Here is a 17685-nt window from a genome sequence, read left to right as displayed (position 1 = left end):
CTCTGCTCTTCCTCAAAATAGTGGCCGAGGGATCTTTTACCGCCACCTGAGGGGGCAGATGAAGCCTCGGTTAAACGTCTCATCTGAAAGACGGCACCTCGAGCCTGTTACACAGCAACAGGAGGAGGTCATTCAGCCCCCTCGAGCCTGTTACACAGCAACAGGAGGAGGCCATTCAGCCCCCTCGAGCCTGTTACACAGCAACAGGAGGAGGTCATTCAGCCCCCTCGAGCCTGTTACATTAGGAACAGGAGGAGGCCATTCAGCCCCCCTCGAGCCTGTTACATTAGGAACAGGAGGAGGCCATTCAGTCCCCCTCGAGCCTGTTACATTAGGAACAGGAGGAGGCCATTCAGCCCCCCTCGAGCCTGTTACATTAGGAACAGGAGGAGGCCATTCAGTCCCCCTCGAGCCCGTTACATTAGGAACAGGAGGAGGCCATTCAGCCCCCCTCGAGCCTGTTACATTAGGAACAGGAGGAGGCCATTCAGTCCCCCTCGAACCTGTTACATTAGGAACAGGAGGAAGCCATTCAGCCCCTCGAGCCTGTTACATTAGGAACAGGAGGAGGCCATTCAGTCCCCCTCGAACCTGTTACATTAGGAACAGGAGGATGCCATTCAGCCCCTCGAGCCTGTTACACATGTCAAACGCATTAAATTCCGAAATTATGCTCACCTGCACTCCGGTAACTCTGTCCTCTCATTTATCTCACAGACGGCATTATTCTGGCAGTAATCGGCACAGGTCAGGCAGCTCGGTCCGATTTTGCCATCGGTACAACTGTGGATACAAGGCGGGGGAGATAAAGAAAAACCAAGTTACATTCTTGCTGGTGATGCAAAGCTGGGTGGGAAAGTAAGCTGTGAGGAGGCTGCAAAGGGATGTGGACAGGTCAAGTGAAACATAGAGGATAGGAGCTGGGGTAGGCCATTCGGCCCCTCGAGCCTGCTCCGCCATTTAATGAGATCATGGCTGATCATCCAAATTCAGTACCCTGTCCCTGCTTTCTCCCCATATCCCTTTAGCCTTAGGAAATATATCTAACTCCTTCTTGAATATATTTAATGAATTGGCCTCAACTGCCTTGTGTGGTAGAGAATCCCACAGGTTCACCACTCTCTGGGTGAAGAAATTCCTCCTCATCTCAGTCCTAAATGGCTTACCCCTTATCTTTAGGCTGTGACCCCTGGTTCTGGACTCCCCCCGCCATCGGGAACATCCTTCCTGCATCTAGTCTGTCTAGTCCTGTTAGAATTTTATAAGTGTCAGTGAGATCCCCTCTCATTCTTCTAAACTCCAGCGAATACAAGCCTAATCGACCCAATCTCTCCTCATACGTCATTCCTGCCATCCCAGGTATCAGCCTGGTGAATCTTCGCTGCACTCCCTCCATGGCAAGAACATCCTTCCTCAGATAAGGCGACCAAAACTGCACACAATACTCAAGGTGTGGTCTCACCAAGGCCCTGTACAACTGCAGCAAGACATCCTTGCTCCTGTACTCGAATCCTCTCGCTATGAAGGGCCAACATACCATTTGCCTCCTTAACCGCCTGCTGCACCTGCATTTAACGGGGAAGCTTGATCAGCACGAGGGTAGAAAGGAATAGAAGGATATGGAGATAGGGTGGGGTGGAGTAGGGGTGGGAGGAGGCTCAGATGGAGCGTAAGCCCCGGCACGGAGCAGGTGGGCCTTGAAGATAAGGGGTAAGCCATTTAGGACTGAGATGAGGAGGAATTTCTTCACCCAGAGAGTGGTGAACCTGTGGAATTCTCTGCCACAGAAGGCGGTGGAGGCCAATTCATTAAATATATTCAAGAAGGAGTTAGATATATTTCTTAAGGCTAAAGGGATCAAGGGATATGGGGAGAAGGCAGGGACCGGGTACTGAATTTGGATGATCAGCCATGATCTCATTAAATGGCGGAGTGGGCTCGAGGGGCCGAATGGCCTACTCCTGCTCCTAGCTTCCACATTGAAAAGCGGAGGTGCAAAATTCGACATCTCTCGAGATGGCATTCAGCTGTACGAGAAGGTCCATCACAGCTTCTCGGGGGGAACTGTGGAGGGGGTCAATGAAGGCAGCCTTGCCGATATCGGGGAGCGGGCAGGAAATCGGACATGAGTCCAGGCTTGGATCGGTCATGGTCCTTTGGGTGGCGGAGCGGGCCCAGGGGCCGTGTAGCCTGGTCCTGCTCCGACTTCTTGTGTTCTAATTCTGTGTTAGATTTCAGGAGATGGTTCTATTCACAGGGATTAGTGGAGACCTCGGGAACAGGCTGCCAGCTAGGAGTCCTTCAAGAGTAAATTGGGCCTGTTCCTGGCTGGGGTGGAGATCACCTCTTACAGAAGGTAAGTACTGCAGGAAATACAGGGACAGAGTGATCTCCTGGACGAATTTCGATCGCCTAGATGGATCGGAGAGGAATTTCCCAGATTTTTTCTCCCAAATTGGCCATTGGGTTTTTTATCTGGTTTTTCGCCTCTCCCGGGAGATCACATGGGTTCGGGTGGGATGGAGAGTGAAAGTAGATTTGAGGTTAGGGTCAGATCAGCCATGATCTTATTGAATGGCGGAGCGGGCTTGAAGGGCCGATTGGCCTACTCCTGCTCCTATTTCTTATGTTCTTGTATCGGGGAGAAATATATATATTTTTTAAAAAGCGGCACATCAGGGCGAAAGCTAGACTTACTTGCACACCACACTGCCGCTGCTCTGGACGCTGCAAGGGCCGCCCTTGCAGCGATCGCACTTGTCCGTCTCACACCGGCTTCCCTCGTACTTGGCGGTGCACACGCACTCCTTGACGTTGTCCTCGGTCAGCCGGCACTTCCCAGAGTTCAGGCAGTAATCGTCACACCTACCTGGAACCAGGAGAGGGAGGGAACGTCGGAGGGAATCAGGCAAGACACAAAAACGGCGCAAGGAGCAATCGACAAAACAAGCACTGTCGGAGGGGCGGTGCCGAGGGAGCGCCGCACTGTCGGAGGGGCGGTACTGAGGGAGCGCCGCACTGTCGGAGGGCTGCACTGTCGGAGGGGCGGTACCGAGGGAGCGCCGCACTGTCGGAGGGGCGGTGCTGAGGGAGCGCCGCACTGTCGGTGGGGCGGTACTGAGGGAGCGCCGCACTGTCGGAGGGCTGCACTGTCGGAGGGGCGGTACCGAGGGAGCGCCGCACTGTCGGAAGGGCGGTGCTGAGGGAGCGCCGCACTGTCGGAGGGGCGGTGCTGAGGGAGCGCTGCACTGTCGGTGGGGCGGTACTGAGGGAGCGCCGCACCGTCGGAGGGGCAGTACCGAGGGAGCGCCGCACTGAGGGAGCGCCGCACTGTCGGAGGGGCGGTACTGAGGGAGCGCCGCACTGTCGGAGGGGCGGTACTGAGGGAGCGCCGCACTGTCGGAGGGGCGGTACTGAGGGAGCGCCGCACTGTCGGAGCGGCGGTACTGAGGGAGCGCCGCACTGTCGGAGGGGCGGTACTGAGGGAGCGCCGCACTGTCGGAGGGGCGGTGCTGAGGGAGCGCCGCACTGTCGGAGGGCCGCACTGTCAGAGGGGTAGTACCGAGGGAGCGCCGCACTGTCGGAGGGGCGGTACTGAGGGAGCGCCGCACTGTCGGAGGGGCGGTGCTGAGGGAGCGCCGCACTGTCGGAGCGGCGGTACTGAGGGAGCGCCGCACTGTCGGAGGGGCGGTACTGAGGGAGCGCCGCACTGTCGGAGGGGCGGTGCTGAGGGAGCGCCGCACTGTCGGAGGGCCGCACTGTCAGAGGGGTAGTACCGAGGGAGCGCCGCACTGTCGGAGGGGCGGTACTGAGGGAGCGCCGCACTGTCGGAGGGGCGGTGCTGAGGGAGCGCCGCACTGTCGGAGGGCCGCACTGTCAGAGGGGTAGTACCGAGGGAGCGCCGCACTGTCGGAGGGGCGGTACTGAGGGAGCGCCGCACTGTCGGAGGGGCGGTGCTGAGGGAGCGCCGCACTGTCGGAGGGCCGCACTGTCAGAGGGGTAGTACCGAGGGAGCGCCGCACTGTCGGAGTGCCGCACTGTCGGAGGGGCGGTACTGAGGGAGCGCCGCACTGTCGGAGGGGCGGTGCTGAGGGAGCGCCGCACTGTCGGAGGGGCGGTGCTGAGGGAGCGCCGCACTGTCGGAGGGGCAGTACTGAGGGAGCGCTGCTGCGTTTCCTACATTACAACAGCGACGACACTTCAAAAAGTACTTCAATAGCTGTGAAACGCTTTGGGAGGTCCCGAAAGGCACCGCAGAAATGCGAGACTCACTTTCAATTTCCCTATCTGCAGTCCTCTCATCTTTCAGGTGCCTGGAGGAAGATTCCTTTCGCGAGAGGTTGTAATATCCCGTTTCGTTTTGGCGTTAAGTTCATTAGCGGACACGCTTTGGACAGTGGGGGCACGGGTTTTACCGATCGCGGCTGCACACACATCGCAAGAGGGAAATGTCAAACCTCCTGCGGCATCAATTATAGCGTTGAAATGTTTTGTTAGCGCTGTGATTACTCAGTCATTACGACTCCCCACAAGGGACTGGAGCATGCTCATCAGCCCAGTATGCAACATCTTCCTCTATAATGCTTCGTTAAGCCATTAAAATTCGACATCGGTTTTTTTTCCCACAGCTGGCTCCAAGCAAATCTGATTACTAGATAGCCGAGCTGTGGCATTCTCTGTCAGTCGTGGCTCAGTGGGCAGCACTCTCTCTCTCGCTCGCTCTCGCCTTGGAGTCAGAAGGTTGTGGGTTCGAGCCCCCACTCCAAAGACCTGGGCATAAAACCTCGGCCGACACTCCAATGAGTTGAATTTCTCTGGCCCCTTTCCCCACCTCGGGACGTCCCAAAGCGCTTCACAGCCAATGAAGATTTTTCTGAAGTGTGGTCGCTGTTGTAATGTAGGAATTGAGGCAGAGAAATCTCCCCTGCTCTGCTTCCCATTGTGGCTGCCATTTACATCCACCCGAGCGGGCAGACGGGACCTCGGTTTAACGCCTCATCCGAAAGACGACGCGTGCGCACAGTGACACCGACACACGCACGCAGCCACAGAGACACACGCACTCAGCCAGAGAGAGAGATACACACACTCAGCCAGAGGGACACACACAGACAGAGAAACACAGAGAGAGAGAGAGACACACAGAGAGAGAGAGAGAGAGAGACAGAGAGACACACACACAGAGAGACACACACACACACAGAGAGACACACACACAGACAGAGAGACACACACACAGACAGAGAGACACACACACAGACAGAGAGACACACACACAGACAGAGAGACACACACAGACAGAGAGACACACACAGACAGAGAGACACACACACAGACAGAGAGACACAGAGAGAGACACACACAGAGAGAGACACACACAGAGAGAGACACACACACAGAGAGAGACACACACACAGAGAGAGACACACACACACAGACAGAGAGACACACACACAGACAGAGAGACACACACAGAGAGACACACACACAGACAGACACACACACAGAGAGACACACACACAGAGAGACACACACACAGAGAGACACACACACAGACAGAGAGACACACACAGACAGAGAGACACACACACAGAGAGACACACACACAGACAGAGAGACACACACACAGACAGAGACACACACACAGACAGAGAGACACACACACAGACAGAGAGACACACACACAGACAGAGAGACACACACACAGACAGAGAGACACACACACAGACAGAGAGACACACACACAGACAGAGAGACACACACACAGACAGAGAGACACACACACAGACAGAGAGACACACACACAGACAGAGAGACACACACACAGACAGAGAGACACACACACAGACAGAGAGACACACACACAGACAGAGAGACACACACACAGACAGAGAGACACACACACAGACAGAGAGACACACACACAGACAGAGAGACACACACACAGACAGAGAGACACACACACAGACAGAGAGACACACACACAGACAGAGAGACACACACACAGACAGAGAGACACACACACAGACAGAGAGACACACACACAGACAGAGAGACACACACACAGACAGAGAGACACACACACAGACAGAGAGACACACACACAGACAGAGAGACACACACACAGACAGAGAGACACACACACAGACAGAGAGACACACACACAGACAGAGACAGAGAGACACACACACAGAGACACAGACAGACACACACACAGAGACACAGACAGACACACACACAGACAGACACAGAAACACAGACTCAGACAGATTGATGTGGTTTTACGTACGGTATTGACACCTCTCGCCATCAATGCCGGCAGGGCAGCGGCAGTTCGGCTGATTGCCAGAGTTTACAGTGCAGGGAGCGCTGTTTTTGCAGTAACCGTCGCACACTTTCTTCCGGCAGTTGGACCCCGTGAATCCGTTCGGACATCGACAGGTGGGCATTCCTAACGGAGGAAACACGGAGCCGGTAACTATAGCTAGCAATCAACCCACGCCCTTCAAACCGAGGCTGCGTTAACCGCACCGAGCTGCAAATTCAGTTCCCCCACCTCCGCCACTCAATTGTCCCCCCCATCTCTTCTGAAGGTGTCAATTGTTGGGTAACAGTTTCAACATGTGCTACCAAACCAACATGGACTCTGCTGATAGTGTGTGTGTGAGTGAGTGAGTGAGAGTGTGCGCGCATGAGAGTGAGTGAGAGTGCGCGCAAGAGACAGAGAGAGTGTGCGTGCGCGAGAGTGAGCGCGAGTGTGTGTGTGCGCGAGAGTGAGCGCAAGAGACAGTGAGAGTGTGTGCGAGAGTGTGCGCACGAGAGCGAGCGCAAGAGACAGTGAGAGTGCGTGCGAGAGTGTGCCCACGAGAGTGAGCGCGAGAGTGTGAGCGCAAGAGACAGTGAGAGTGTGCGCGAGAGCGAGTGTGCGCAAAAGACAGAGTGTGTGTGCGCAAGAGACAGTGAGAGTGTGCGCACGAGAGTGAGCGCAAGAGACAGTGAGAGTGTGTGCACGAGAGTGAGCGCAAGAGACAGAGTGTACGCACGAGAGTGAGCGCAAGAGACAGTGAGAGTGTGCGCGCAAGTGTGTGTGAGAGTGTGCGCATGAGACAGTGAGGTGTGCGCGCGCGCGAGAGTATGGAGAGTGTGAGGGCATGCGCGGGAGTGTGAGTGCGTGTGCGAGAGTGAGTGTGAGAGTATGCGCAAGAGTGCGACGAGTGCAAAGAGTGTGCGAGAGTGCGCGCAAGCGAGAGTATGAGTGTGTGCGTGAGAGTGCAACGACTGCGCAGTGTGTGCGCGAGTGTGCACGTGCGCGAGAGTGTGCGCGCACGCGAGAGAGAGAGTGTGAGCGTGAGTAAGGCAAGTATGATTCTATGATAAGTAGAAGAGCAGACCTAATGGGGAAGCTGTGCAGGTCCCTCCGTTCTGGCAGTAGTCCCTGCACTGGTCTGTTTCACACTTCTCTCCAGTATAGCGTGGCTGACACTTGCACTTCGCCTGGCTCCGCTCGTTCAGGAAGCAGCTGCCTCCGTTCAGGCACTGCAACGTACACGTACTGACAGTAGGCGCTGCAAGGAAATGGGGGGGGGAAATATAGGTCAGTTCGGACGAGTCTTGTAACCTCCTCCAGCCCCTACAACCCTCCCTATCTCTGTAACCTCCTCCAGCCGCTACAACCCTCCCTATCTCTGTAACCTCCTCCAGCCCCTACAACCCTCCCTATCTCTGTAACCTCCTCCAGCCCCCTACAACCCTCCCTATCTCTGTAACCTCCTCCAGCCCCTACAACCCTCCCTATCTCTGTAACCTCCTCCAGCCCCTACAACCCTCCCTATCTCTGTAACCTCCTCCAGCCCCCACAACCCTCCCTATCTCTGTAACCTCCTCCAGCCGCTACAACCCTCCCTATCTCTGTAACCTCCTCCAGCCCTACAAACCTCCGAGATCTCTGCGCTCCTCCAATTCTGGCCTTTTGCGCACCCACCCCGATTTCCATCACTCCACCATTGGCGGCCGTGCCTTCAGCCGCCTGGTCCCTAAGCTCTGGAATTCCCTCCCTAAACCTCTCTCTCTCTTCCCCCCTCCTTTAAGACGCTCCTTAAAACCTAACTCGTTGACCAAGCCTTTGGTCACCTGTCCTAATATCTCCTTGTATGGCTCGGGGTCAGATTTTGTTTGATAATCGCTCCTGTGAAGCACCTTGGGATGTTTTACTACATTAAAGGCCTCTAGAAATGCGACTAGTGCTTGTCGATTTCAATCCGGTTTGTGCTGACTCGCGCACAACCTGAACGCAATTAGAATCACAGAAATTTACGGTACAGAGGGAGGCCATTCGGCCCATCTTGTCCGTGCTGGCCAACAAAGGGCTATCCAGTCTAATCCCACTCTCCAGCTCTCGGTCCGTAGCCCCGTAGGTTACGGCGCTTCAAGCGCACATCCAAGTAATTTTTAAGTGTGATGAGGGTCTCTGCCTCTACCAGCCTTTCAGGCAGTGAGTTCCAGACCCCCACCACCCTCTGGGCGAAATAAATTCTCCTCAACTCCCCTCTAATCCTTCTCCCAATTACTTTAAATCTATACCCCCTGGGCAGTGAAAAGCACACACCGACTCCAGCTCATCCGTCAAGTGAAGGCAGGAATCAATTCTGAAGAGTATTTTTATATATATAAATAAAATTGTCAATAGTGAGAATGTCCATGCTGGGGAATGGGAACACGCTCCCAACTCACCCAGAGTCGGAAGAACGCAAGGAATAGGAGCAGGAGTCGGCCACTGGGCCCCTCGAGCCTGCTCCGCCATTCAATGAGATCATGGCTGATCTTCGACCTCAACTCCACTTTCCCGCCCGATCCCCATATCCCTCGATTCCCCGAGAGCCCAAAAATCTATCGATCTCAGTCTTGAATATACTCAACGACTGAGCCTCCACAGCCCTCTGGGGCAGAGAATTCCAAAGATTCACCGCCCTCTGAGTGAAGAAATTCCTCCTCATCTCAGTCCTGAATGGCCGACCCCTTATCCTGAGACTGTGACCCCTGGTTCTAGACTCTCCGGCCAGGGGGGAAACAGCCTCTCAGCATCTACCCTGTCAATACCCCTCAGAATCTTGTACGTTTCAATGAGATCACCTCTCATTCTGCTAAACTCGTACAGGCCCATTCTACACCATCTCTCCTCATAGGGCAATCCCATCAGGGGAAGTTTAAAATCATGAAGGGTTCTGATAAGAGTAAACATAGAAGATAGGAGCAAGAGCAGGAGTCGACCATTCGGCCCCTCGAGCCTGCTCTGCCATTCAATGAGATCATGGCTGATCATCCAAATTCAGTACCCTGTCCCTGCCTTCTCCCCATATCCCTTTAGCCTTAAGAAATATATCCAACTCCTTCTTGAATATATTTAATGAATTGGCCTCCACTGCCTTGTGTGGTAGAGAATTCCACAGGTTCACCACTCTCTGGGTGAAGAAATTCCTCCTCATCTCTGTCCTAAATGGCTTACCCCTTATCCTTAGACTGTGACCCCTGGTTCTGGACTCCCCCGCCATCGGGAACATCCTTCCTGCATCTAGTCTGTCTAGTCCTGTTAGAATTTTATAAGTTTCAATGAGATCCCCTCTCATTCTTCTGAACTCTAGCGAATATAAGCCCAATCGACCCAATCTCTCCTCATACGTCATTCCTGCCATCCCAGGTATCAGTCTGGTGAATCTTCGCTGCACTCCCTCCATGGCAAGAACATCCTTCCTCAGATAAGGCGACCAAAACTGCACACAATACTCAAGGTGTGGTCTCACCAAGGCCCTGTACAACTGCAGCAAGACATCCTTGCTGCTGTACTCGAATCCTCTCGCTACGAAGGCCAGCATACCATTTGCCGCCTTAACCGCCTGCTGCACCTGCATGCTTACCTTCAGCGACTGGTGCACAAGTACACCCAGGTCTCGTTGCACCTTTTCCCAATCTATTGCCGTTCAGATAATAATCTGCCTTCCTGTTTTTGCCACCAAAGTGGATAACGTCGCATTTATCCACATTATACTGCATCTGCCATATCGCCCAACCTGTCCAAATCATCCTGGAGTTTCTCGGCATCCGCCTCACAGCACACATGCCCACCCAGCTTTGTGTCGTCTGCAAACTTGGAGATATTACATCTAGTTCCCTTGTCTAGATCATTTATATATATTGTGAATAGCAAACATGCACTGTTTGATTCCACGAGCCAGTCACGAGGCGAGGGGGAAGCCAGGGGCAGCAGGTAGTACGTTAAGAGTTTTACCGCAGAGGAACAGGCCACTCGGCCCAACTGGTCCGTGTCCAGTGTTTATGCTCCACACGAGCCTCCTCCCACCCCTACTCCATCTCACCCTATCAGCATAGCCTCCGCCCCCGCCCAGCCAAGCCTACTAAGGCCAAGTGCCAACGTACTGTCCGGTGAGATGGTTGGTGAAGTGGTCTCAATGCAGGTCCCGTTAACCATTGTCCTGCCGTTTGGACAGGTGCACGTGGCCCCGTTGGGGTTCAGCAGGCAAAGCCACTCGCACTTCTTCCTGTCGCACGGGTTGGTCACTGCAAGAAAACACCAAAAAATATTCAGTCGTGTGAACCCCACCTTCTCCCCACGTCCCTCAACCCCACCTCCTCCCCACGTCCCTCAACCCCACCTCCTCCCCACCTCCCTCAACTCCACCTTCTCCCCACGTCCCTCAATCCTCACCTTCTCCCCACGTCCCTCAATCCTCACCTTCTCCCCACGTCCCTCAACTCCACCTTCTCCCCACGTCCCTCAACTCCACCTTCTCCCCACCTCCCTCAACACCACCTTCTCCCCACCTCCCTCAACACCACCTTCTCCCCACGTCCCTCAACCCCACCTTCTCCCCACGTCCCTCAACCCCACCTTCTCCCCACGTCCCTCAACCCCACCTTCTCCCCACGTCCCTCAACCCCACCTTCTCCCCACGTCCCTCAACTCCACCTTCTCCCCACCTCCCTCAACCCCACCTTCTCCCCACGTCCCTCAACTCCACCTTCTCCCCACCTCCCTCAACACCACCTTCTCCCCACCTCCCTCAACACCACCTTCTCCCCACGTCCCTCAACCCCACCTTCTCCCCACGTCCCTCAACACCACCTTCTCCCCACGTCCCTCAACCCCACCTCCTCCCCACCTCCCTCAACCCCACCTCCTCCCCACGTCCCTCAACCCCACCTTCTCCCCACGTCCCTCAACCCCACCTTCTCCCCACCTCCCTCAACCCCACCTTCTCCCCACCTCCCTCAACCCCACCTTCTCCGCACCTCCCTCAACTCCACCTTCTCCCCACGTCCCTCAACCCCACCTTCTCCCCACGTCCCTCAACCCCACCTTCTCCCCACCTCCCTCAACCCCACCTTCTCCCCACGTCCCTCAACCCCACCTTCTCCCCACCTCCCTCAACCCCACCTTCTCCCCACGTCCCTCAACCCCACCTTCTCCCCACGTCCCTCAACCCCACCTTCTCCGCACCTCCCTCAACCCCACCTTCTCCGCACCTCCCTCAACTCCACCTTCTCCCCACGTCCCTCAACCCCACCTTCTCCCCACCTCCCTCAACCCCACCTTCTCCGCACCTCCCTCAACCCCACCTTCTCCCCACGTCCCTCAACCCCACCTTCTCCCCACGTCCCTCAACCCCACCTTCTCCCCACCTCCCTCAACCCCACCTTCTCCGCACCTCCCTCAACCCCACCTTCTCCCCACGTCCCTCAACCCCACCTTCTCCCCACGTCCCTCAATCCTCACCTTCTCCCCACGTCCCTCAACCCCACCTTCTCCCCACCTCCCTCAACCCCACCTTCTCCCCACCTCCCTCAACCCCACCTTCTCCCCACCTCCCTCAACCCCACCTTCTCCCCACGTCCCTCAACCCCACCTTCTCCCCACGTCCCTCAACCCCACCTTCTCCCCACCTCCCTCAACCCCACCTTCTCCCCACATCCCTCAACCCCACCTTCTCCCCACCTCCCTCAACCCCACCTTCTCCCCACCTCCCTCAACCCCACCTTCTCCCCACCTCCCTCAACCCCACCTTCTCCCCACCTCCCTCAACCCCACCTTCTCCCCACGTCCCTCAACCCCACCTTCTCCCCACGTCCCTCAACCCCACCTTCTCCCCACGTCCCTCAACCCCACCTTCTCCCCACGTCCCTCAACCCCACCTTCTCCCCACCTCCCTCAACCCCACCTTCTCCGCACCTCCCTCAACTCCACCTTCTCCCCACGTCCCTCAACCCCACCTTCTCCCCACCTCCCTCAACCCCACCTTCTCCGCACCTCCCTCAACCCCACCTTCTCCCCACGTCCCTCAACCCCACCTTCTCCCCACGTCCCTCAACCCCACCTTCTCCCCACCACCCTCAACCCCACCTTCTCCGCACCTCCCTCAACCCCACCTTCTCCCCACGTCCCTCAACCCCACCTTCTCCCCACGTCCCTCAACCCCACCTTCTCCCCACGTCCCTCAACCCCACCTCCTCCCCACGTCCCTCAACCCCCACCTTCGCCCCCTTCTCCCACAACCGGTGGGGTTGTCTGCTGGGTTGGGAGACGAGGTTGGGCCAGTCTCGAGCCAGGACCCAGTTAGATCCGCACTGGGCGGGGCGGGGAAACTGAACTGCGCGCGGCACCGATGCAGGCAAGGGGGCAGCGGCTCTCCCGAGGCACTTCCATTACCAGGTAAAGGCACTCACCGTCCTGTTGCTTGAACTGGTGGAACAGCACGACGTCTGTGGCATGGTTGAGCCCAGATGTCAGGGTCTGGACCTGGTCGTGTCCGAACTTGTGCACTTTGAATATATGATTGTTAATGTAGGTCACCCCGTAGATATAATCCTCAAAGATATCAATGCTGAACGGGTGACTGAGTCCTGGGAACAGGAGAGGGAGAAAGCAAGATGAGTCAAGTTATTTAGGATTCAAAATACGTAATCTTATTACTGATGCATAACCGTTTTCTGGAGCAGGCGGGGGATGGGGGGAGAGAACGGGAGGGAAAGTGCAAAAGCAAGACACAGAGCGTGAGAGAGAGAGAGAGAGAGAGAGAGAGAGAGAGAGAGAGAGGGAGGGGGAGAGAGAGACAGAGACAGAGCGGGGGAGAGAGAGAGAGACAGAGCGGGGGAGAGAGAGAGAGACAGAGCGGGGGAGAGAGAGAGAGACAGAGCGGGGGAGAGAGAGACAGAGCGGGGGAGAGAGAGAGAGAGACAGAGCGGGGGAGAGAGAGAGAGAGAGAGAGAGAGAGAGAGAGAGAGTGAGAGAGAGAGTGAGAGAGAGAGTGAGAGTGTGTCAGGGAGTGGTGGAGACAGAGATGCACTTCCTCACAGCTTGTAGAAAATATCAGGGCATAAGGGAGAATTTCTACCCAAAATTCACAAAAATATGCCCAGAATTCAGAAATTTGAATGACGACCAAAAACTCCCATACCTACTAGGGGAAGAGAGAAATTGTGTAACCTTAGCGGCACACTATGTTACAGCTTGCCATAAACAGAGGGACAACCACTAAATATAAGAAAAGAGTATATACAAATTATATGAATGTATATTTATACACTCAGGGATATATCTGTTTATACACTGTATGGATAGATCTGTATTTGTGTGTTCAACCATAAATGTTTTTCGATGCTTTGGCAACATAAGATGTACCTTGTCATGCCAATAAAGCGATTTGAATTTGAATTTGAATTTGAATTGAGAGAGAGAGAGAGAGAGAGAGAGAGAGAGAGACAGACAGAGCAGGGGAGAGAGAGAGCGAGAGAGAGCGAGAGAGCCAGAGAGCGCGAGAGCCAGAGAGCGCGAGAGCCAGAGAGCGCGAGAGCCAGAGAGCGCGAGAGCCAGAGAGCGCGAGAGCCAGAGAGCGCGAGAGCCAGAGAGCGCGAGAGCCAGAGAGCGCGAGAGCCAGAGAGCGCGAGAGCCAGAGAGCGCGAGAGCCAGAGAGCGCGAGAGCCAGAGAGCGCGAGAGCCAGAGAGCGCGAGAGCCAGAGAGAGCGAGAGCCAGAGAGAGAGCGAGAGCCAGAGCCAGAGAGAGAGCGAGAGCCAGAGAGAGCGAGAGCCAGAGAGCGCGAGAGCCAGAGAGCGCGAGAGCCAGAGAGAGCGAGAGCCAGAGAGAGAGCGAGAGCCAGAGCCAGAGAGAGAGCGAGAGCCAGAGAGAGCGAGAGCCAGAGAGAGCGAGAGCCAGAGAGAGCGAGAGCCAGAGAGAGCGAGAGCCAGAGAGAGAGCGAGAGCCAGAGAGAGAGCGAGAGCCAGAGAGAGAGCGAGAGCCAGAGAGAGAGCGAGAGCCAGAGAGAGAGCGAGAGCCAGAGAGAGAGCGAGAGCCAGAGAGAGCGAGAGCCAGAGAGAGCGAGAGCCAGAGAGAGCGAGAGCCAGAGAGAGCGAGAGCCAGAGAGAGCGAGAGCCAGAGAGAGCGAGAGCCAGAGAGAGCGAGAGCCAGAGAGAGCGAGAGCCAGAGAGAGAGCCAGAGCCAGAGAGAGCGAGAGCCAGAGAGAGCGAGAGCCAGAGAGAGCGAGAGCCAGAGAGAGCGAGAGACAGAGAGAGCGAGAGACAGAGAGAGCGAGAGACAGAGAGAGCGAGAGACAGAGAGGGGGAGAGAGAGAGAGACAGAGCGGGGGAGAGAGAGAGAGAGACAGAGCGGGGGAGAGAGAGAGAGACAGAGCGGGGGAGAGAGAGAGAGACAGAGCGGGGGAGAGAGAGAGAGACAGAGCGGGGGAGAGAGAGAGAGACAGAGCGGGGGAGAGAGAGAGAGACAGAGCGAGAGCCAGAGCCAGCGAGAGCCAGAGCGAGCGCCAGAGAGAGCGAGAGCCAGAGAGAGCGAGAGCCAGAGAGAGCGAGAGCCAGAGAGAGCGAGAGCCAGAGAGAGCGAGAGCCAGAGAGAGCGAGAGCCAGAGCGAGCGAGAGCCAGAGCGAGCGAGAGCCAGAGCGAGCGAGAGCCAGAGCGAGCGAGAGCCAGAGAGAGCGAGAGCCAGAGAGAGCGAGAGCCAGAGAGAGCGGGGGGGAGAGAGAGAGAGAGAGACCGAGCGGGGGAAGAGAGAGACCGAGCGGGGGAGAGAGAGACCGAGCGGGGGAGAGAGAGACCGAGCGGGGGAGAGAGAGACAGAGCGGGGGAGAGAGAGACAGAGCGGGGGAGAGAGAGACAGAGCGGGGGAGAGAGAGACAGAGCGGGGGAGAGAGAGACAGAGCGGGGGAGAGAGAGACAGAGCGGGGGAGAGAGAGACAGAGCGGGGGAGAGAGAGAGACAGAGCGGGGGAGAGAGAGACAGAGCGGGGGAGAGAGAGACAGAGCGGGGGAGAGAGAGACAGAGCGGGGGAGAGAGAGACAGAGCGGGGGAGAGAGAGAGAGCGCGAGAGAGAGAGACACAGAGCGGGGGAGAGAGAGACAGAGCGAGAGAGAGAGAGAGAGAGAGAGCGGGGGAAGAGAGACAGAGCGGGGGAGAGATGTATTTAAGAGCACGGTACCTTGCTTGCTATCAATAGCCACCACCGGATCATTACCGTCGAGACGCACACTCCCGATGACTGAAAGTTTAGCATCCGCCCAGTATAAACGCTGATTGAAGTAATCAACTGCCAGACCTGAATTAAAAACCAGAGAGAGATTAATTAAGGCCACACCGTTTCGCTCTATAAACATATAAACCATCTTTCAGTCCCAGTCATTACTGCCCCAATAGTAGAAAGAACTCCCATTTCTCCAGCGCCTTTCCCCACCTCAGGACGTCCCAAAGTGCTTCACAGCCAATGAAGTACTTTTTTTTGAAGTGTGGTCACTGTTGTAATGTAGGAAACGCGGCAGCTAATTTGCGCACAGTAAGCTCCCACAAACAGCAATGTGATAAATGACCAGATCATCGGTTTTAGTGATGTTGGTTCAGGAATAAATGTTGGCCCCAGTACACCGGGGAGAACTTCCCCCCTGCTCTTCTTCAAAATAGTGGCCGTGGGATCTTTTACGTCCACTTGAGGGGGCAGACTGGGCCTTTGGTTTAACATCTCAATTTTAAGATGGCATTTCTGACAGTGCGGCACTCCCTCAGTACTGCCCCTCCGACAGTGCTGCGCGCTCTCAGTACCGCCCCGCCCGACAGTGCGGCGCTCCCTCAGTACTGCCCCTCCGACAGTGCGGCGCTCCCTCAGTACTGCCCCTCCGACAGTGCGGCGCTCCCTCAGTACTGGCACCGGGAGTGTCGGCCTAAATTATGCGGCTCGAATCCACGACCCTCTGACTCGGGAGGCGAGAGTGAGACATGAATCCCCATTGCTGTTCGCAATCAAAAAAAGGCACGTTAAGCATCATGAGTTGATTATTAAATTGCTGTTTATTGGTCTACCTGTCGGCCATTGAAGATTGTTTTCCACCAATGTCCTTCTGAGAGTCCCATCCATGGATGCCTTCTCAATCTTTGGATGATTGCCCCAATCAGACCAATACATTGTCCTGTAGATGACAAAAAACACTGTATAAGCAATTTGGAAAGCAAGTGGCAGGTTGGCTTTTATCACAAAGGGATAGGGGTATAAGAGTGAGGATGTCTTACTGCAATTGTACAGGGCTTTGGTGAGACCACAACTGGAGTACTGTGCACAGTTTTGGTCTCCTTATCTAAGGAAGGATGTACTTGCCTTGGAGGCGGTGCAACGAAGGTTCACCAGATTGATTCCTGGGAGGAGAGGGCTGTCCTATGAGGAGAGATTGTGTAGAATGGGCCGATACTCTCTGGAGTTTAGAAGAATGAGAGGTGATCTCATTGAAACATACAAGATTCTGAGGGGGATTGACCGGGTAGATGCTGAGAGGCTGTTTCCCCCCTGGCTGGAGAGTCTAGAACCAGGGGTCACAGTCTCAGGATAAGGGGTCGGCCATTCAGGACTGAGGTGAGGAGGAATTTCTTCACTCAGAGGGCGGTGAATCTTTGGAATTCTCTCCCCCAGAGGGCTGTGGAGACTCAGTCGTTGAGTGTATTCAAGGCTGAGTGGAACATTAACCCAACAAGGGGCCAACACGAGTGAGACTGTACCCCAGCGTGGGGTTAACCCCAGTGGGAACCTGCCAGTGCAGCTGTAGTCCAAAATACTAAAAAAAACTCACACTGATATTTATCTCTTAAGATCCTTGTGATGGGCTGAAAGCCTCGACACCATGGCAACAAGGCTTCGGCCTACCACAGGAAGGAAGTGCTTGAGGCAGGAGGGCCTTGAAGGAGAGATTGTGTAGAATGGGTTTATACTCTTTGGAGTTTAGAAGAATGAGAGGTGATCTCATTGAAACACATAAAATCCTTAGAGGGCTTGACAGGGTAGATACTGAGAGAATAACAGCAGAAAATGCTGGAAAAACTCAGCAGGCCAGGCAACATCCGTGGAGCGAAAAATAGAGTCAACGTTTCGGGTCGAAACCCTTCGTCAGAACTGAGAGAAAAGTCAGGAAATGAAACAAAAGGCAGTTAGGGGGGCTGGGAAATGGGGGAGGGGATGAAAGAAGAGACATTAAGAGATACTCAAGGTGAGACGAGATGGTAATAGGACAGGTAAAGAAACAGACAATGGCGCGAGATGAAGTGTGAAATGCGCTGGCAGCGTGGGAGACAGCTGCCATGTGGGAGAGAGAGGAAAAAGGAAAAGTCATAAACCAAAAAATAGGGGCCGAGG

The 17685-nt window shown here is 55.4% G+C and overlaps 1 protein-coding gene across 1 annotated transcript in view; it reads right to left on the bottom strand.

The window, feature by feature from the left end:
• Positions 1 to 17685, bottom strand: part of LOC147097167 (low-density lipoprotein receptor-related protein 1-like) — a gene marked incomplete at its 5' end in the record, with an annotated part of 61688 nt that overhangs the window by 15315 nt on the left and 28688 nt on the right. The window contains 8 exon segments of the mRNA XM_085972536.1: positions 679 to 783; positions 2698 to 2869; positions 6290 to 6451; positions 7392 to 7565; positions 10432 to 10572; positions 12736 to 12912; positions 15496 to 15612; positions 16368 to 16474. Coding sequence (XP_085828662.1) covers positions 679 to 783; positions 2698 to 2869; positions 6290 to 6451; positions 7392 to 7565; positions 10432 to 10572; positions 12736 to 12912; positions 15496 to 15612; positions 16368 to 16474 — 1155 coding nt within the window.

The sequence above is a fragment of the Somniosus microcephalus genome, chromosome 33, assembly GCF_052327205.1.
Source record: "Somniosus microcephalus isolate GS21.2 chromosome 33, FLI_Smic_1.0, whole genome shotgun sequence".
NCBI lineage: Eukaryota > Metazoa > Chordata > Chondrichthyes > Squaliformes > Somniosidae > Somniosus > Somniosus microcephalus.
Note: the sequence above shows the minus strand (reverse complement) of the source record. Positions and strands in the feature narration are given on the sequence as shown.